The 15,778-nt window shown below is 45.2% G+C and overlaps 1 protein-coding gene and 1 long non-coding RNA gene across 4 annotated transcripts in view; one reads left to right on the top strand and one right to left on the bottom strand.

Annotated features, from left to right (window-relative positions):
- The window catches only part of LOC142248917 (uncharacterized), a 142,020-nt gene that overhangs the window by 59,498 nt on the left and 66,744 nt on the right, over window positions 1-15,778 (bottom strand). The window lies entirely within an intron of this gene.
- The window catches only part of DNAJC6 (DnaJ heat shock protein family (Hsp40) member C6), a 110,098-nt gene that overhangs the window by 47,203 nt on the left and 47,117 nt on the right, over window positions 1-15,778 (top strand). For all 3 annotated transcript variants that reach the window (XM_075320344.1, XM_075320345.1, XM_075320342.1), the window contains 4 exons: window positions 2,566-2,716; window positions 3,057-3,106; window positions 4,010-4,158; window positions 14,679-14,801. In XM_075320344.1, coding sequence (XP_075176459.1) covers window positions 2,566-2,716; window positions 3,057-3,106; window positions 4,010-4,158; window positions 14,679-14,801 — 473 coding nt within the window. The remainder of the gene's footprint in view (window positions 1-2,565; window positions 2,717-3,056; window positions 3,107-4,009; window positions 4,159-14,678; window positions 14,802-15,778) is intronic.

Genomic DNA, 15,778 nt, shown 5'->3' with positions numbered 1-15,778 from the left:
CTTTTAGGCTGCTTTCACACATCCGGTTTTTGCAATGCGGCACAATCCAGCACTTTGCAGGAAAATCACAACCAGTTTTATTTGCTGCCGGTTGCGTTTTTCCTGCATAGACTTTAATTAGTGCCGCATGGGCTTGCGTTCCGTCCGGTTTTTGCCGCATGCGGCAGATTTAGTCGATGCGGCGGCCGGATGGAACGTAACCTGCCACGTTTTTGCGCGGCAAAAAAAAAACCGCATCGCGCCGCATCCGGCCGATGTGGTGCATTTTCCAATGCATCCCTATGGATGCCGGATGCGGCAAAAACCGCATCCGGCCGCCGCATGCGGTTTTTGCCACTGCGCATGCTCAGTAGCATGCCGCAAGCAGCAAAAACCGGACGTAAAAGTAAAAGTAAAAAACTTATGCAAAGGATGCGGTGTTTTCACCGCATCCGTTGCATAGGTTGCACAGCCGGATTGAGCCGCACCGCTCAAACCGGATGTGTGAAAGTAGCCTTAGATACTTTCTTTTATTGTGTGATATTTGCTCATTTTTTTTTTTGCTCCATATTCATCAAAACGTTGTAAACGGTTTATTAATTTTGTTCAAAGATAAAAATGGTATTTTTTGAGCAAAATGTTTCAAGCTTTTCAAAATGTTGCAAAACTGCTAAAAATATTTCCGGTGTAAAATCACTGTAGTGGGGTGGGACCAAAAGTACATGTGCAACAAAATTTGTGACTTTTTGAAAAGTTGCAAATTTTAAATCAGGCAAAAACATCTCAAAACATTAATCCCCACCTACAATGGCAAAAAAAAGCGCAAACAAAACAAAACTAGGCAAATATAGAAAATAGACAATAAAAAGGCGCAGATAGAAAGATAAATTTGCTGCAAAAAAATGTTCAAAACATCAACATCTTGGCAAAATACAGGTGCAAATGCAATAATAAATTGGACTTATTGTGTTTTAATTAAGGAGTTGTCTCCCTTGCAAAAAACTTTCCTTCACACGGTGGCTCACTGATTAGCACTGCAGTCTTGCAGTGTAGAGTCCTGAGTTCAAATCTCACCAAGGATATCTGCAAGGAGTTTGTATGTTCTCCCTGTGTTTGCGTGGGTTCTCCAACTTCCTCCCACACTCCAAAGACATACTAATAGGGAATTTAGCTTGTGAGCCCCAATGGGGACTGTATTGCTGATGTATGTGAAGCACTATGGAATTAATGGCTCTATATAAGTGAATAAATATTATTATTATTCACAGGCTGCAATAGCTCTAAAAAAATATTATGCTTTACTCACCCCTCCCCAGATCCAATGCTGAGTGTCCAGCATTGGTTGTTTGGCTGCAGCGCTATCACCATGACATCAGCACTGCAGGCAATCATTGGGCTCAGCAGCTCATGCCATCTACATGGGCAGAGCTCCTGAGCTCAATGATGGAATGCAGCGCTGTTGACGTGACATCAGCATTGCAGGCAAGCAGAGATCTGGTCAGCTGCGTAGAGCTGGACATGGAGAGGGTACTGAATACTTGGTTTGTTTGTTAGGCTAGTTTCACACTTGCGCTATTTTGACGCAAACGGAATACGTCACTAATGTAGTACAGTTCATTTATTTACAGTGGAAGCACGTTACTATGGCGCGTGTGTGTGTCATGCAGTACCCGCTTGTGTCCACACTATGTCGCGCTTCCACTGTAAATAAATGAACTGTACTACATTAGTGACAGATTCCGTTTGCGTCAAAATAGCGCAAGTGTAAGTGAGCCCTTATCTACTGCAACTTTTGAAAGAAACTACTCTGTAACGGGAAAAACTAAACATGAAGTAAATAAAATTAAAATAAAATTCCGTTCTATTATTTGATCTATTTGAATATCAATCATTAATTTAAAAAAAATTTTGTAGCAGACTTGCATTTATCTTTCATAATAAGAAACTATATTTTTCAACAGCTTTTTAGCATATGCATGGTTTTGTTCAGTGGCAGACACTACGAGAAAAAATAAACTAGCATAAACTATAGTTCTCTCTGCTGCTCATAAAATCTGCCAATTCATAAAATGCGGCATCCTGGTTCACATATCTGGCACATACTTAGACAAAAGAGCGTAAGGTGCACTGTCAGAGGGTTAAACGCTTTAACTAAATCCCACATTATAATATCATATTTTTCTGTTCCGTATTTTGTTACTTTGTAGCACCAGATTCTTCCATTTTATAAATGATAAGAGTCTTGATTGTGGGATATTTGAGTTATTTTTGCTAATGTAATAGTTATTAAAGGTACATAAGAAATAGTAATTAGTAGGTCAGTCGGTATGTTGAATGGGTGATACAGCTGTGGCATCTTTGTTCATCAGGAGGAACGCTATATTCAGTAAATGTGACTATTGGAGGAAAACCTGAATGCAATGTAATCAGCAAATCTTCTAGCAGAGCTTCACAATTTCAGATGCATGGTCATGGAAATATATTTAAAGAGTCTTAATACCATCTTAAATTTTGAAATCATCAGATTTCTATACTGATCAAGTTTTGCTTATTTAGATACCTAATTTACCCCTCATGTTTTTTCAGGTGCCTCGTCACCAGATTTGGAGTCCAATTATGGAGGAGGCTTATTGGACATGGTCAAAGGGGGAGCAGGACGTCTGTTCAGCAACTTTAAGGATAACTTGAAGGATACATTGAAAGACACATCTACTAAAGTAATGCAATCTGTCGCCAGGTAAGCTGCACAATCCGTATAACAAGCAAAGTCCTGTACATACAAAAGGATGATATCGTTTTCTAGATTTGTAATATGAAAAATGATGGTATAACCCAGGCATATTCTGTAGATTATGATATTTGTAAAGCTGGGAAAAGATATAATTTTTTTTATACATATGTCCTATGGGGGTATTAAAACATAACCATCCTTATGAATTCATCACAGAAGAAGAGAACTTTGTAATCAGTATCTTTGAGATAAGATGTGGCACACATATGTACATCTTCTGTTTCTTTTAGCAATTCATTACATTTACAGTCTAATATTTTCCTTGTTTCTTTTTTTTTCTTCTCAGTTATGCAAAAGGAGAGCTGGATATCTCATACATTACCTCAAGGATTATTGGTAAAGAATTGCAGTTCTGCATAGTGTATTAATCAAATCTGTACAGTTATGTATACTGAATTGTTTCATCATCAATTTATAGATTACATATTTGATTCATGGATTCTATGAACTTATATTGTATCACTTATTCTGTACTGATCCTGTATTGTACTCCAGAGCTGCACTCACTATTCTGCTGGTGGAGTCACTGTGTACATACATTACTGATCCTGAGTTACCTCCTGTATTATACTCCAGAGCTGCACTCCCTATTCTGCTGGTGCAGTCACTGTGTACATACATTACATTACTTATCTTGTGTACATTATTATCTATGTACTGTTCTAGCTACTGATGCAATAGGAACTTAAAGTCTGGATTATAATACTGGATGTATGATATCTTTAGTTCAGTAAAAGATACATAATGTATGTACACAGTGACTGCATCTGCAGAATGAGTGCACCTCTGAAGTATAATACATAATATAACTTAGGATCAGTACAGGATAAGTAATGTAATATATGTACACAGTGACTGCACCAGCAGAATAGTGAGTGCAGCTCTGGAGTATAATACAGAAGGTAACTCAGGTTCAGTACAGGATAAGTAATGTAATGTATGTACACAGTGACTGCACCAGTAGAATAGTGAGTGTAGCTGTGGAGTATAATACTGGATATAACTCAGGTTTGGTAAAATAAAAGTAATGTATGTTCATATTGTCTCAGTAAAGCAGTGACATAAAATTTATTATATATATATATATATATATATATATATATATATATATATATATATATATATATATATATATATATTAGACTGGTCTGATGTGGAACTTGTGGCTTTATTTTCTATGTGAGTTTTTTTGGTTTGGCCTAATCCTTAGTAATCCTCACTATATTCTTATTTTCCTAGTTATGTCCTTCCCGGCAGAAGGTGTGGAATTAGGATTTAGAAACCACATTGAAGATGTGCGCTCCTTTCTGGATTCAAGACATCTGGACCATTACACAGTGTTCAATTTGTCACCCAAGTCTTACCGCAGTGCCAAGTTCCATAATCGGGTGTGTGATTGTCATTTATATAGACCAGCAAAGATCTGCAGTGTTTACCACCAGTGCCCACCCCCTCAGTCTACTCTTGATTAACTTTGCATCTATAGTTTAATTCTCCTCTATTACCAGACCTTCCAGCACAGTGCAGTGCAGTGCTCCCGCACACAGCACAGTACAGTTGTGGTGACAATCGTACCCCTCCAGGACAGTACGGGTCCAATTCTCATTGTTTGGATGAGTGCAATTTTCATTTACTCTCCTGGCATTGTACATTTCACAATTGTTGTACCACAGCACTGATCATAACACTTTGAACATTGTGTCTGCACCTCCATAGCAATAAACTGCATTCTGTTGCTAAAGAGCAACTTAACCCCTTCACGACCATGGACGGATATATCCGTCATGGATCGTGTCCCGGTAAGCCCCGCCCCCTGCCGCGGGCAGGCGGCGTGGATCGGCACACATATCAGCTATTTTCAACAGCTGACATGTGTGCCTACATGTTCCGAGTGGAATCGCAACCCCTTTGATCTCGCTGCCAAAGTCTGGCAGCGAGATCTATATGCGCGCGGCCATCTTTTTTACTTACCGCCACCCCCTCCGGACGTCACGTGACGTTCGGTGGTTGCCATCGTAGCACAGGGTCATGTGATGACGCCTGGTGCTACGAAGTTTCACTTTCATTCTTCCTCGGCATGGAGCAGAGGAAGAAAGAAAGTGACTATTTCTGCTGTTTACAGCGGTATAGCTGTGATCAGCAGATAGCGATCAGCAATCGGATTGCTGATCGCTATAGCCCCCTAGGGGGACTAGTAAAATAAAATAAAAAAAGTAAAAAAAAAGTTTTAAAAAATAAAAAAAAAACAAAAAATTTAAAAGTTCAAATCACCCCCCTTTCCCCCCATTGAAAATTAAAGGGTTAAAAAATAATAAATATACACATATTTGGTATCGCCGCGTTCAGAAATGCCCGATCTATCAAAATATAAAATCAATTAATCTGATTGGTAAACGGCGTAGTGGCAAAAAAATTCCAAACGCCAAAATTACGTTTTTTGGTCGCCGCAAGTTTTACGCAAAATGTAATAGGCGATCAAAACGTAGCATTTGCGCAAAAATGCTACCATTAGAAACATCAGCTCGAGACGCAAAAAATAAGCCGTCACTGAGCCATAGATCCCAAAAAATAAGAACGCTACGTGTTTCTGAAAATGGCACAAAACGTGCGCCACTTTTATTGGACAAACTTGTGATTTTTTTTTAACCCCTTAGATACAAGTAAACCTATACATGTTTGGTGTCTACAAACTCGCACCGACCTCAGGTATCATACCCACACATCAGTTTTACCATATAGTGAACACCGTGAATAAAACATCCCAAAAATTATTGTGCCATCACACTTTTTTTGCAATTTTTCCACACTTGGAATTTTTTTGCTGCTTTCCAGTACACCATATGGTAAAACTTATGGTTTCATTTAAAAGTACAACTTGTCCCGCAAAAAACAAGCCCTCATATGGCAAGATTGACGGAAAAATAAAAAAGTTACGGCTCTCGGAAGAAGGGGAGCAAAAAACAAAAACGCAAAAACGGAAAGTGCCCCGGGGCTGAAGGGGTTAAAAAAACTGTGAAAGCATAGGGAGAATCTTGGCATGATTGAACATGCACTTTAAAGTGGATGTCAATTTAGGAAAATTGATGGAGGTGCTAAATCACCCCTTTTTGCCTAAACATTAAAGCACCACTCCAGCATTTTGTTGTTTTTTTTTCCAGTGCTGGAGTTGCACTGTAAATCTAAGCCTTTCCAGCAGCTTCACCTCTTACCGATGCAGCTCCGGTCCCACGGCGCCATCTTGTGCCCGTAACTTTTGACTGGCTGGAAGTCAGAAGTTATGTCACAAGAGCTCAATACATCTCTATGAGAGCCAGACTGAGGCTCTCATAGACTTCTATTGATTTGTGACCTCTATGAAATACTGGACCTGCTAGCAGGTCACTAATCCTCACAGACCGTCCAAAGCAGTGCTGGAAAAAGATGAAGCCGCCAGAAGGTGAATATAATACAGGAGGCAGGGAACTTATATTACAGCACCACTCTAGCGGTGCAATAAAAAACAAAACGCTGGACTGTTGGTTTTATAGCATAATTTTAAAAATTAAGAAATTGAACATTTTTGGTGTTGTCACATGCATAACTGCCCAAAATATTAAATGATAAAATATTTATCCAATAACGAAGCAAAAAAAATTTAAATGCCAGAATTGCTGTTGCAGTACTTTTAAAAAAAAAAAATAAAAGTAAAAAATGCAACTAAAAGCATTTGAAATATTGCACATAGCCTAAAATAGTATCAATAAAAAATATAGTTTAAAATGTGCAACAAAATATCCCTCATTCAGAAGAATAAAAAAGTTCTGATTTTTTTTTTTTTTTTTTTGCCACTAAAATCTAAAAAAAAAGTATAAAAATTGTACTGATTTGAGAAATCACGTTGCCAGGTTGTTTACTGCACAGTTAATGCCATGAAAATGAAACCCAAAAAACAATGGCAGCAACATTTTACTGCACTTGGAATTTTCTTCCCATTTTTAGTACATTATATGGTAAAAATAACCATATCAATAATAATCTTTCAACCCTACAACTTGTCCCACAAGTCCTCGTAAACCTGTAGACAGAAAAATAAAAAAGAGATGACTTTTGCAATAACAAAAAAAATGACACAGTTCTTATAAGTATTAACGCTTAGTACTAGATTTTCCTAGAAATGAGAGTTAATTGCTGCGATAAACTTAATGTGAAGGAACCCGACTAAGGGTATGTGCGCACGTTGCTTTTTACCTGCTTTTTACCTGCTTTTTTGCTGCTTTTTCTTCTGCGCTGTTTAATGCCAAAATGGATGTGTTCTTCTATTCAAGCAAAGTCTATGGGAATTTGGGTTTCTTGTTCACACTATGTTGTTCAAAATGCAGCCTTTTTGTGGCAGAACTTTGGTCAAAAACTCAGCTTTGCAGTGCAAAACCCAAATGGCAAAAACAATTGACATGTTGCTTCTTTGAAAAGCTGAGTTTTTGACCAAAGTTCTGCCTCAAAAAGGCAGCATTTTGAACAACATAGTGTGAACAAGAAACCCAAATTCCCATAGACTTTGCTTGAATAGAAGAACACATCCATTTTGGCATTAAACAGCGCAGAAGAAAAAGCAGCAAAAAAGCAGGTAAAAAGCAACGTGCGCACATACCCTCAGGCTAGTTTCACACTTGCGTTCAGCGGAGTCCGTCACTATGGAGAATAGCGCAGTCCGTTAACGCACTGCGCTATTCTCCATAGACTTGTATGGATGACGCACTGTAATGCTGGACGACGCAGCGTCGTTATTTTGACGCTGCGTCGGGCGGAAGGAACGCAGCATGTAACGTTTTTTTGAGCAGCGGAATCCTTTGGATTTCACTGCACATGCTCTCTCTGGCTCCCTCCACCCGTAACCAGGGTACACATCGGGTAACCAAGGAACCCTGGTTACGTGTGCCGGGAGCCCGACACTTCCCCGCTCGGCTCCGCCTTCTCCCCGCACTCCGTATGTATACACACACAATCGCACGCACACACACACACACACACACTCTCACACACCTGTCCCCCAGCGATGCAGTCCCCGCGGCACTGACGTCCTCAGCCATGGCCCTGCTCGGCTCCACCCACTTCGCACTCCGCCTTCCGCTCCCCGCACACATTGTCGGCGACCGAACGATCAGCTGATCACCCGGCTACTGTGAGTGATCAGCTGATCACCCGGTGGTGGACTACTGTTAGAGATCAGCTGATCGTTCACAATAGTCTGCCGACGGTAAAACTGTACAAAAAACGAATTGCGTTTGTTTTGCAGCATCCGTTGTGCCACTGTATACAACACATCCGTTGCATCCGTCACACAACGCAATGCAATGGATGCCGTTCAACGCAAGTGTGAAACTAGCGTAACAAGTTGGGTTTGTCCAAAGCATGACATGTCATGTGATTTATTTATTTTTTTCGGCACTGCTGATCTGCTCTGAAGAATCACTGAACCCCTCATTTCTTTATCGTTCCTTATGGGAGACCCAAACCATGGGTGTATAGCTTCTGCCTCCGGAGGACACACAAAGTACTACACTCAAACGTGTAGCTCCTCCCTCCGGGCTATATACACACCCTGGATGACAATCTACCCAGTTCAATGCTTTGTGTTTCAGGAGGATCACACACTTGCATTCTCTGATATTTTTTTTTTCATTTTTATTTTAATTTTAAAGATTTGGAAGAAAAGCGGGTCCAGTCTGGACTCCCGGCATGTCCCTTCACATCCCACTCTGTCGGGGTGCTGTTAAGGTTGACTTTATAAGGCTGGTGCCTTCACATGCCGCACTCCTTCACATCCTCTGTCGAGGCTCTGGTTTGAAGTGGGAGCCTCCACGGTCCTCTCTGCTTGCAGACGACCGGTCTCCATCCGCAGCCCTGTCTGGTCCCTGCTGGAAGGAGCGTTTAACCCCCACTCAGGGACATGGCCCTGCGTCTCAAAAGCTAAGTATTGAGACGTTTTTCAGGGGTCCCGGGTACTTTTATTGGGGGGGACAGTATGTGTTTTAGCGTTACTGTAAATTCCGGCCGGTTCTGGCGGTTTCCCCTGAGAACCGCGCCGAAGGTGCCTGCTCGTCGGCCGCATTTTAAAATCTAGGCCCCGGCTTCAGTTTGGGCCTAGTTTCGGTTTCGGCTTCTCTGCATGTTTTGCATACAGCGCCGCCCACCGCCCGACCAGCAGAGGGGAGGGCACTCCTCTCTGGGGAGATGTTCCCTCCCCTGTATCTCTCCCTGTATCTCTCTGCCCTCCGTTTTTCCCGCTCTTGGGCTTATGCACGCCCCCCCCTCCTTCTCCCAGCGCCATTTTCTCAGCGTTCTTACACTGGAAGGCGCTGGATGCTGTATACTGTTAGGAAGGCTGACGCTTCACAGGGTCTTTGAGCGGTGGAATCCGGAGGGCACACAGAGAGCGGGCTGGTAAGCCACAACCTTCGGTTGTGGACTTTTATTACACTCTCAGGGCATTCTACAGGAGTGTATTCTTGCTGCAGAGCTTCCACCTCAGCAGCATGTCTGTCACCCGAAGCAAGGCTGCAAACATGTACGCTATATGCACTGCATGTAAGCTCATTCTACCAGAGCCAAGCACATACCCACATTGTGATGCCTGTGCTAACATGTTTGTGTCTCAGCCTGGAGCCTCCTCAGGGGTCCCTCCGGCTGCTCCGGCCCCGGTGGCTGAACCCCCGGCTTGGGTAGCTTCCTTTTCACAAGCTATTTCCCAGTCTTTTGCCGACTCCATGGGGAAGCTGTCCCGGACACTGCTGTCCATGCATCAGCCCCCTTCTCAGGGTGCCTCTGCTGCTCCGAGCTCTGCAGAGCCCTCAGAGCATGTCCTAGGACCCCGTCCCCCTAAACGGAGACGCAGGGAACCTTCTCCTTCCTCGTCCCACGGCTCTGATTCACGAGCCGAGGTGCAGGGCGAGGAGGATTCGTTTACTGTGGGCTCAGACGCTACCTCTATGTACCCCATTGACTTGTCTGAGGGGGATGCGGATGTTAGTGACTTGATTGCGTCCATTAACTCCGTACTGAACCTCAACCCACAAGAGTCAGAGGAACAACCCTCTCTGGTAGAGGTACACCAGTTTACCTCTCCTAAGAAACCTAGGAGTATGTTTTTTTTTTAACCACTCCAGCTTTCACACCACTATTAACAAGCCCAGGGCCTGTCCTGACAAACGTTTTCCGAAGCGTAGTTCAGATGACCGTTTTCCTTTTCCACCAGAGGTGGTTAAGGACTGGGCCCAGTCCCCAAAGGTAGACCCTCCGGTGTCCAGAATCTCAGCCCGCACAGTCGTAGCTGTGGCTGATGGCACTTCTCTTAAGGATCCCACTGACCGCCAGGTTGACCTTCTGGCCAAGTCTGTATATGAGGCGGCAGGAGCCTCGTTCTCCCCGTCTTTTGCGGCAGTGTGGGCTCTTAAGGCAGTCTCTGCCTCTCTGGCGGAGATTCATTCCCTCTCCAGGGACTCTATTCCTGAGACGGATGCCTTAACTTCTCAAGCTTCGGCTTTTGCATCCTACGCCATGTCTGCCATCCTGGAGGCTTCTCACCGCACGGCGGTGGCCTCCGCTAACTCCCTCGCGATCCGCAGGATCTTGTGGCTTCGAGAGTGGAAAGCAGACGCTTCCTCTAAGAAGTACCTTGCGAGTCTCCCTTTTGCTGGGTCCCGGCTGTTTGGGGAACAGCTGGATGACATAATTAAGGAAGCTACTGGCGGGAAGAGTACTTCCTTGCCACAAACTAAAGCCAAGAAACCTGTCCAGGGCAGGAACCAATCGAGGTTTCGTTCCTTTCGTTCCTCTAACTGGTCATCCTCTAAGCCCTCGGCCTCGTCCACTACCGCAGCCAAGGATCGTAAATCCAACTGGCGCGCAAAGCCGCGTCCTCAAAAGACCGGAGGAGCCGCTGCCACTAAGGCAGCCTCCTCGTGACTATCTGGCCGCGCCAGCAACGTCCTTGGTCGGTGGCAGGCTCTCCCACTTCGGCGACGTGTGGTTGCAACACGTCTCCGATCAGTGGGTGCGGGATATCATCTCCCACGGCTACAGGATAGAATTTTCTTCCAGCCCGCCAAACAGATTTTTTCTGTCCACCCCCCCCCCCCTGCTCCAAAGCCGCCGCCTTCTCTCAGGCCGTGGCATCCCTGCAGGCCAACGGTGTAATTGTTCCGGTTCCCGCCCGGGAACGGTTCAGCGGTTTCTACTCAAACCTCTTTCTAGTCCCCAAAAAGGATGGTTCCTTCCGGCCCATCCTGGATCTCAAGCTTCTCAACAAGCATGTTCAGGTGCGGCACTTTCGCATGGAATCTCTGAGATCGGTCATTGCCTCAATGACCCAAGGAGATTTTCTGGCATCCATCGACATCAGAGATGCCTATTTGCATGTGCCTATTGCGGTTTCACACCAGCGTTGGCTACGCTTTGCGATCGGAGAGGAACATTTCCAATTCGTGGCTCTCCCCTTCGGCTTAGCCACGGCCCCTCGAGTATTCACCAAGGTCATGGCAGCAGTGGTTGCGGTCCTGCACCTCCAGGAGTTGGCAGTGATTCCTTACCTGGACGACCTTCTAGTCAAGGCCTCATCCAGTGCAGACTGCCAGCGGAGTGTCTGTCTCACTCTCGCCACGCTAGTTCAGTTCGGGTGGCTTGTCAACCTGCCCAAGTCCACTCTGACCCCGACCCAGGTGCTTTTGTACCTAGGGATGCAATTCGAGACTCTGCCGGCACTTGTCAAGTTGCCCTTAGTCAAACAGCAGTCCCTTCGTCTGGCGGTGCGCTCTCTGCTGAGGCACCGCCGTCATTCCATCAGACACCTCATGCAGGTGCTGGGTCAGATGGTGGCATCAATGGAAGCGGTTCCCTTTGCTCAGTTCCATCTGCGTCCCCTGCAGCTGGACATTCTCCGCTGTTGGGACAAGCGGATCTCTTCCTTGCACAGGCAGGTGGCTCTGTCGTCACAGACCAGGAGCTCCCTTCAGTGGTGGCTTCGGCCCCTCTCTCTGTCTCAGGGACGCTCCTTCCTGACTCCGTCCTGGGTGATCCTCACCACGGATGCCAGCCTCTCCGGTTGGGGAGCAGTATTTCTCCATCACCGAGCACAGGGCACTTGGACTCCGTCCGAATCAGCCCTCTCGATCAATGTGCTGGAGATCAGAGCTGTGTTTCTAGCTCTCCTAGCCTTTCACCACCTGTTGGCGGGCAGGCACATTCGAGTTCAGTCGGACAACGCGACAGCGGTTGCCTACATCAATCACCAGGGCGGGACTCACAGCCGTCTGGCGATGTTGGAGGTTCAACGAATCCTCCAGTGGACGGAGGACTCCAAGTCCACAATATCTGCAGTCCACATCCCAGGCGTGGAAAACTGGGAGGCCGATTACCTCAGCCGTCAAACCGTGGACAGCGGCGAGTGGGCCCTGCATCCGTCAGTGTTCAGTTCAATCTGCCGCAAGTGGGGCACTCCGGAAGTGGATCTAATGGCATCCCGGCACAACAACAAGGTTCCGGTTTACGTGGCTCGCTCCCACGATCCTCAAGCCTTCGCAGCAGACGCACTGGTTCAAGATTGGTCTCAGTTCCGTCTGGCCTATGTGTTTCCCCCTCTAGCGCTCTTGCCCAGGGTTCTGCGCAAGATCAGAATGGAGGGCCGTCGAGTCATACTCATTGCTCCGGACTGGCCCAGGCGAGCTTGGTACCCAGACCTGCTCCGTCTGTCCGTAGAGGTGCCGTGGCATCTCCCGGACCGCCCAGACCTTCTCTCTCAAGGTCCGTTCTTCCGCCAGAATTCTGCGGCTCTCAGATTGACGGCGTGGCTCTTGAGTCCTGGATCCTGACGGCTTCAGGCATTCCCTCTGAGGTCATCTCCACCATGACTCAGGCTCGGAAGTCTTCCTCGGCCAAGATTTACCACAGGACTTGGATGATTTTCCTGTCCTGGTGTCGCTCTTCCGACCATGCTCCTTGGCCGTTCTCCTTGCCGACCATCCTGTCTTTTCTACAGTCCGGTCTACAGCTAGGACTGTCCCTCAATTCCCTCAAGGGACAGGTGTCGGCTCTGTCGGTATTGTTCCAGCGGCGTATCGCCCGACTGGCTCAGGTGCGCACCTTCATACAGGGCGCATCTCACATCATTCCCCCTTACCGGCGGCCCTTGGATCCCTGGGACCTTAATCTGGTCCTCACGGCCTTACAGAAACCCCCCCTTTGAGCCTCTCAGGGAGGTTCCCTTGTTTAGACTTTCACAGAAAGTTGTTTTTCTAGTAGCCATAACTTCTCTCAGGAGAGTTTCTGATTTGGCTGCGCTCTCTTCGGAATCCCCCTTTTTGGTGTTTCACCAAGACAAGGTGGTTCTTCGTCCGTCTCCGGATTTTCTCCCTAAGGTGGTGTCTCCTTTCCACCTTAACCAGGACATTTCATTGCCTTCTCTTTGTCCGGCCCCTGTGCATCGCTTTGAAAAGGCGTTGCATACCTTGGATTTGGTGCGGGCGCTCCGAATCTATGTGTCACGCACCGCCGTTTTTAGGCGGTGCACCTCACTTTTTGTGCTAACCACTGGTCAGCGCAAGGGTCTCGCTGCTTCTAAACCGACCCTAGCTCGTTGGATCAGGTCGGCTATCACCGATGCCTACCAGTGTTCTCAGGTGCCTCCCCCGCCAGGGATTAAGGCGCACTCGACCAGAGCTGTCGGTGCCTCCTGGGCTTTCAGGCACCAGGCTACGGCTCAGCAGGTTTGTCAGGCTGCCACGTGGTCCAGTCTGCACACTTTTTCGAAGCACTACCAAGTGCATGCTCATGCTTCGGCAGATGCGAGCTTGGGCAGACGCATTCTTCAGGCGGCTGTCGCCCATTTGTGAAGTTAGGTTTTGCCTACTTCTCAGTTTGGTTTATTCCCGCCCATGGACTGCTTTGGAACGTCCCATGGTTTGGGTCTCCCATAAGGAACGATAAAGAAAAAGAGAATTTTGTTTACTTACCGTAAATTCTTTTTCTTATAGTTCCGACATGGGAGACCCAGCACCCTCCCTGTTGCCTGTTGGCAGTTTTTTTGTTCCGTGTGTTTCACCGGCTGTTGTTAGTAGTCAGAGTTCCGGTTATTCCGAGTTTTACTTTATCTCTACTTATGGGTGGATGTCCTCCTTCAGCTTTTGCACTGAACTGGGTAGATTGTCATCCAGGGGGTGTATATAGCCCGCAGGGAGGAGCTACACGTTTGAGTGTAGTACTTTGTGTGTCCTCCGGAGGCAGAAGCTATACACCCATGGTTTGGGTCTCCCATGTCGGAACTATAAGAAAGAATTTACGGTAAGTAAACAAAATTCTCTTTTTCCATATAGGATGCATCTTTTGTACCAGCATCAGCACTGAATGAGTTTGGTAATGGGCACGCTTTGGCTATGTGCGCACTTTGCTTTTCCACTGCTTTTTCAACTGCAGCGTTTTCATGCCAAAATGCTTGCGTTATGCTTTTCAAGCAAAGTCAATGGGACATTGAGCTTTCTTGTGCACACTTTGCTGTTCAAAACGCTGCGTTTAATTTGCATAAATTTGGGCAAAAACTCAGTGTTTAAAGAAGCAACATGTCAATTGTTTTTGCCATTTTGGCTGCGTTTCCCATCCATTTAATTTAATACAAAACTGCAGCGTTTCTAAAAGCACCGGAAAAGCACTAAAAACTCATGAAAACCGCAAGGTGCGCATAGGCTACTTTCTTTGCATTTTACATGCATTTTTAAAGCCAAAAGCATTGTCCTTTCTGCCAGAGGATGCTTTTTGAACTGCAACTACCTCGACACAAAGTGCGCACATAGCCTTACTATTCCAGTGTTTCTTTCAGAATCCGAATTATTGTCCTGTGTATGACAAGTCTGATATGTGCGTGATATGTGCTTATTTCTTGCAGGTCTCAGAATGCAGTTGGCCTGTAAGACAAGCTCCAAGTTTGCATAATTTATTTGCAGTTTGCAAGAACATGCACAACTGGTTACAGCAGAACCCCAAAAATATCTGCGTCATCCACTGCATGGTAAGTGATTGCTCAATGCTACATCGTATGGAGTGGTGTGCTGCAGGCACAAGATGTGCAGTAATTGCTCCAGGTTTTCGCCAAAGTGAAGAAATATAATAGGATGTCATAAGTTCTGGATCAGCAGATGTGGGAGAAATTCCTTCAGCATAGAAGTCCAATGTGCCTATAAGTTATTAACCAGCTAAATTCTATAAGAACTGGACTAGATTCAGGAAAAAACAGAAACCTACCCAATGTTAGTAAACATATGGTCCCCAGACATATACACAATGTGGCATATTGCTATTGAGGCACGTTTTACAGGTCTAGTCATGGCACAAGATATAGCAAAAAACATTGCAGCCTCTTTTACTGAAATACGTGATACATTCTGATCCACAGCTGCATACCCAATCTTGCTGTTTCCAAAAAGACTGCAGAATAGTGAGTGCAGCTCTGGAGTATAAGGCTGTGTCCGCACTTTGCGTCGTCCTACTTGCAGTTCAAAACACACCCTCAGGCAGTAATTGATTTTGCGAAAGTTGCTTTTGACCACAAAATAGCGCTAAAAACGCATGCGTATTTACCGCGTTTTAGCCGCGTTTTTTGCGCTTTTTACATGCTTTTCCATTGCGTTTTGAAAGATGCGTTTTGAACATAACCGACAGTGCTAAATAAAGTTTAAACAGTCAAACACAATGAAAAAAAGGGGGGAAAAAAGGAACACATATATAAATATTGAAATGCTAAAGAAAATAGTTATATTTCATAGAATTATAGCGGTTTTATACTATTTAGCGGTAAAATAGCATTAAATTTTAGATTTTTCATTAATTTAATTGTCAGACTATGTGTGTGTGTGTAAAGGGACATATTATTCCATTATTTTGAAGTCAGAAAAGCATGCGTTTTGGTAGTCCAAAACGCATTGTTTCTGCAGCAAAAAAGCAGGTTAAACGCTAAAATTTTGATATTTCTTGCTTTTTGCAACTTCT

Source organism: Anomaloglossus baeobatrachus, chromosome 8, assembly GCF_048569485.1.
Source record: "Anomaloglossus baeobatrachus isolate aAnoBae1 chromosome 8, aAnoBae1.hap1, whole genome shotgun sequence".
Classification (NCBI taxonomy): Eukaryota; Metazoa; Chordata; class Amphibia; order Anura; family Aromobatidae; genus Anomaloglossus; species Anomaloglossus baeobatrachus.
Note: the sequence above shows the minus strand (reverse complement) of the source record. Positions and strands in the feature narration are given on the sequence as shown.